Raw genomic sequence first — 4106 nt, 5'->3', positions numbered from 1 at the left:
TTAATCTATATCGAGTTTTTTAAAATTACCCTCTATACCAAACAAATCATTTGCTGTTTTACTCTTGCCGATTCTTAATGCTTCGTCAACGCGTCTGGTTGATTCATCTAGCAGAAACCACTCGCGGTAGTCTTCCAATGTTTTCACTTGAATTTCAGCTAGTTTGTGCACAGAACCTGCTTTTCCACCTATTTCGTTTGGCAACGCATCTACTGAGATATATTCAGAAATGCTCTCTAATGATACGTGAAAATGTATCTAAAAAAGTTAAATCAATTTAGAAAATCTTGTCTAAATAGAATGGTATAACATTGAGTATAATTTTCCCATTTAAAATGATGATGTTACGGATAACTAGACGCAAAAATTTCCATGTTTATCGATGATGATAAAAAATTATATTTTGAAATGATAAGACATGATTTATTTAAATCTATAAAAGAGTACGATTACATATAGTTATTACAATTACATTAGAATTATTTGATCGCGCTTATATCGCGTTTGTTGCAAATGATTGTATTTCTTAAAAACACGGTTGTTGCTAAGTACAATTGAACTTAATTAATTGATTTGTAATACTTACTATCTTTATCAACTCGTTTTTCAAGAAAGGTTTCGCCATGTTCATGAATAATTCCATAGCAGGTGTCGCGTTTAAAACATGGATTGCCTTTAAACGTATCGGCATTGCCTCTTGAATGTAGTACAGATGTTTCTTTACTGTCAATGGATTTACTCGCGTAACATGACCGAAAGATAATTTGCTAACGTCAAAAATGAAAATGTAACCATTATTTGTACCCTCCATCAGAAAATGTATGTCGGATGTCATTACGCCATATTTGAAGCAGTTATTGTAGTCATAGAAAGAAAGATCGCTGTCCAGCAATGTTGCAAATATCATCTTATAGCCATCCTTTGTTAATCCATTCAGAGAAAAAGCAGCCCTTTTTAAATCAAATTAATTTTAAATCAAGTTCATGTAATAAGTATGTATGAAAATATTAATAAAAATATTCTAGGTACTTTCAAAAATGTATCTGTACATCTTATAGGATTTATTTTATTTGCATATATATTATATATATATATATGAATCTTAAATTATGTATTAATGTGATTAAAATTTTAAATATTATAAATTGGCCATTTTATATACACGAACAAATTATATTACTGCTATTCGCTCATTAATATTCATAAAATTTACGCGAATTTGAAGATTTGTCGTAATCCTTTTTCCTGAAAAGGATCTCGATTGCAAAAAATATCTGACATATGTGTCCTGGTTGTATAATAATTCTCGATTGTGTTTTTCGTTGGTTCCATTTGATAGTAATTGCTGTGAAGAAACAAAGCGAGAAAGTTGTCCTCAATTTTTGGCAAGTGCGGTTGTTTCTCGCACCACTCTCTCAGTGATTGTATATCGGATAGTTTCAATTGAGGATTCTTCTTCATTTCTTCTTCTAATGTGACTCCTTTTATTATAGACATTGAAACTAAAATTTAATATGTACGATTATCTTCTTTAGAACACTTTCTATCCTTCACGATGTGTTCTTTCCGAGAGTTTTTATTGAGATATTTTTTAAATTAATAAGGATATACCGAACAATCCAAAGACTTGGCAAGAACTAATATGGTGAAATCAATCACCATTCACTCTAGTAATAATTTACATTGATTATAAATTCTAATAGAATCAATGCTTCGAACGGTCTTATTGTTAGCTGGATTTTAAGTGCTTATTTAATTCTGTATGAATTTATATACTATGTCCTAGACAGCACACAACATTTATATTTTAATTTATAATTTAATCCAAGTAAAAAATACTTATTGGAAATATTTATTTATATTTATCATAAATATTACATAAAATATTTAGTCTATATTTTAATACTTCAAATAAAGATTTATGTAAAATATATATGCAATATTTTATACAACATTTAAAAAAATGAATATTAATAAATATTTATCATACATACTCTGTGCTGTCTGGGGTATGTAATCCTTTAAACAGTGCGCCGAAATGACTTTTCGGTCTTGAAACGCAAACTTTACTAAACTACCGCAATAATTATATCACGAGTTACATTGATTAGCAATTTAACAATTTGATACTTTTACGTAGTATATAAATTCACACAGAATTACATAAACACTTAAGATTCATAAACGCTAAGATTGTTAAAGGCACTGATTCTATTGATTGTGTTCTCAAATGTTCTCACGGTGGAATAAGATTCAATATTTAATATTATAAACTCTAATTAGAGTGACTTGCAGAAAAGTTTACGTCCCAACAAACACAACTATAGAAAGATAATTGTCACTTAATTTCCTATTCAACAATGTAACTATTACGCAATATACATAGGTCGTCTGAAAAGTTTTGAGCCTCAACATGAAGATGGCATTACTCGTCAAAACAATTTTGGTACTATAATCGTACATATTTTGAAAGATACCCGCGAAAATTGTAGCTACTTCCGGCGCTTAGTTGTTGTTTGACAGTCATTTGTGCCAGTCAATGTCAATGTTTTTGTAAAAATGGAAAAAATCGAATATCAGCAGTCGCCATGATAAAAATTCATGAATTGCGGTTCGAATTAATTGACCATCCATCGTATTCATCAGATCTGGCCCCAGCGACTTTTTTCTGTTTCCTAGGCTCAAAGTTTGGCTCGGAGGACAGAAATTTTCATCGAACGAGGTCATCGCATCCGTAGATGCCTATTTTGCAAAGCAAGACGCTCAGTATTATTTGAATGGATTAAAGGGGTGGGAGCATCACTCGAAAAAATGTATCGATTTAAAAGGAGACTATGTGGAAAAATAAAATTGAATTTGATCGAAAAATTACTTGTTTCTATGTTAGGCTCAAAACTTTTCAAACGACCCTCGTATATACATACACGACATTGAGTGTGTTCAGCAGAAAGAAGATCGTCAGTAGATTCCTTAATATGACTGGTTCCTATATGTTACAATGTTAGATCCAGCGAAGAACTGAGCATTCACTGATCATTTGACTTTGATGAACGCAGTCATTATAGTTAAACTGTTGGGTGGGGAAATATTAATAGTTGTTTTGCTAATTGGTATTTGCTGAAGTGTAACTTCTACGAACATTAAATTCATGTTACACTACGTCTTGGATGTAAGATTCGTAATAATGTTCTTTCAAATAAAAAACTTTTTACTATTGATCTAGTACAATATTCACTTTTAAGATTTGCAATAATGTTCTTTCAAATAAAAAACTATTGATCTAATACAATATTCATTTTTAAATGCGACTGGTTTCGCAGAACTCGATAGACTGCTCGCTTAGTCCAAGAGTTCTCTATTTAAAGGCTTTAGAGAAACTTCTAGAAAATTCGAGTTACTGAGTTGTTTTTATAGAAAGTCTTATTTCTATTCTTATCCTAAGAGGCCTTTGTCCATAGATAAATGGACAAGGATTACAAAAAGTGGAGCATAAAAAAGTCATATTTCTAACGCTTTTTTATCCTAAGATTAAATTCTAAGGTTGATATATGGATAATAGTCACACCTCCCTCCTTATATAAAAATTGGATGTATATTCAAATTTTATTTCTAACCAAACGTCTTACAAGGGAACGATCAGAACTGTCCCTCACCGATTTTGATGCGCTTTGGATATGTTGTAGAGCATCAAAAAATATTCGACCTATATTTTTTTATAGCGGCTTATCTCGAGGTTTAGGGGATGAAACACCCCCTTGAAGAAAATGGATTTTTTCGTTTTCAGCAAATATCTTCGAAACTATGCCGCGTATAAAAAAATGGTTTATACAATAGTTTTACAATATTTTATGCTGTATATAATAGTGTATTCATTTTTTTTTAAATCAAATTTTTCAATTAACTCCCACCCCGATTTATCAGGGTTGCAAAATTAAAAAAATTTTTAAGAACAAAAACGAGATAACATGCGTGGCGTTTGTACAGGGTGTTTCCAAATTAAATGGCAAAACTTCGGGAGCGTGTAGAGGAGTAAAAAACTAAGAAAAAAAGTCCTATAGACATATGCTCCTTTTTGCTTTGTTTCGCAGGAAATCACGAAAAAAGAA

General features: G+C 30.9%; 1 protein-coding gene across 1 annotated transcript; it reads right to left on the bottom strand.

The window, feature by feature from the left end:
• Positions 1–3274, bottom strand: LOC108721902 (alpha-tocopherol transfer protein-like). Its single transcript, XM_018446702.1, has 4 exons — positions 2925–3274; positions 1214–1502; positions 587–950; positions 1–258 (listed from the first exon to the last, which is right to left on the bottom strand). The coding sequence occupies exons 1-4, from the start codon at positions 2929–2931 to the stop codon at positions 1–3; spliced, it is 918 nt and encodes a 305-aa protein (XP_018302204.1). The 5' UTR covers positions 2932–3274.
• Positions 3275–4106: the final 832 nt, after the last annotated feature.

This window comes from Mycetomoellerius zeteki, unplaced genomic scaffold (genome assembly GCF_001594055.1).
Source record: "Mycetomoellerius zeteki isolate Tzet28-1 unplaced genomic scaffold, Tzet1.0 scaffold188, whole genome shotgun sequence".
Taxonomy (NCBI): Eukaryota; Metazoa; Arthropoda; class Insecta; order Hymenoptera; family Formicidae; genus Mycetomoellerius; species Mycetomoellerius zeteki.
This window is presented reverse-complemented; position numbering and strand designations above follow the sequence as displayed.

Bases quoted from the DNA above. Each gene is read 5' to 3' on its own strand.
- LOC108721902 (XM_018446702.1), bottom strand. The intron at 951-1,213 runs GTAAATTTTATG...TGATTTAAAAAG, and splicing joins CGACAAATCTTCAAATTCGC to GGCTGCTTTTTCTCTGAATG. The intron at 259-586 runs GTAAGTATTACA...TAACTTTTTTAG, and splicing joins AAAACGAGTTGATAAAGATA to ATACATTTTCACGTATCATT.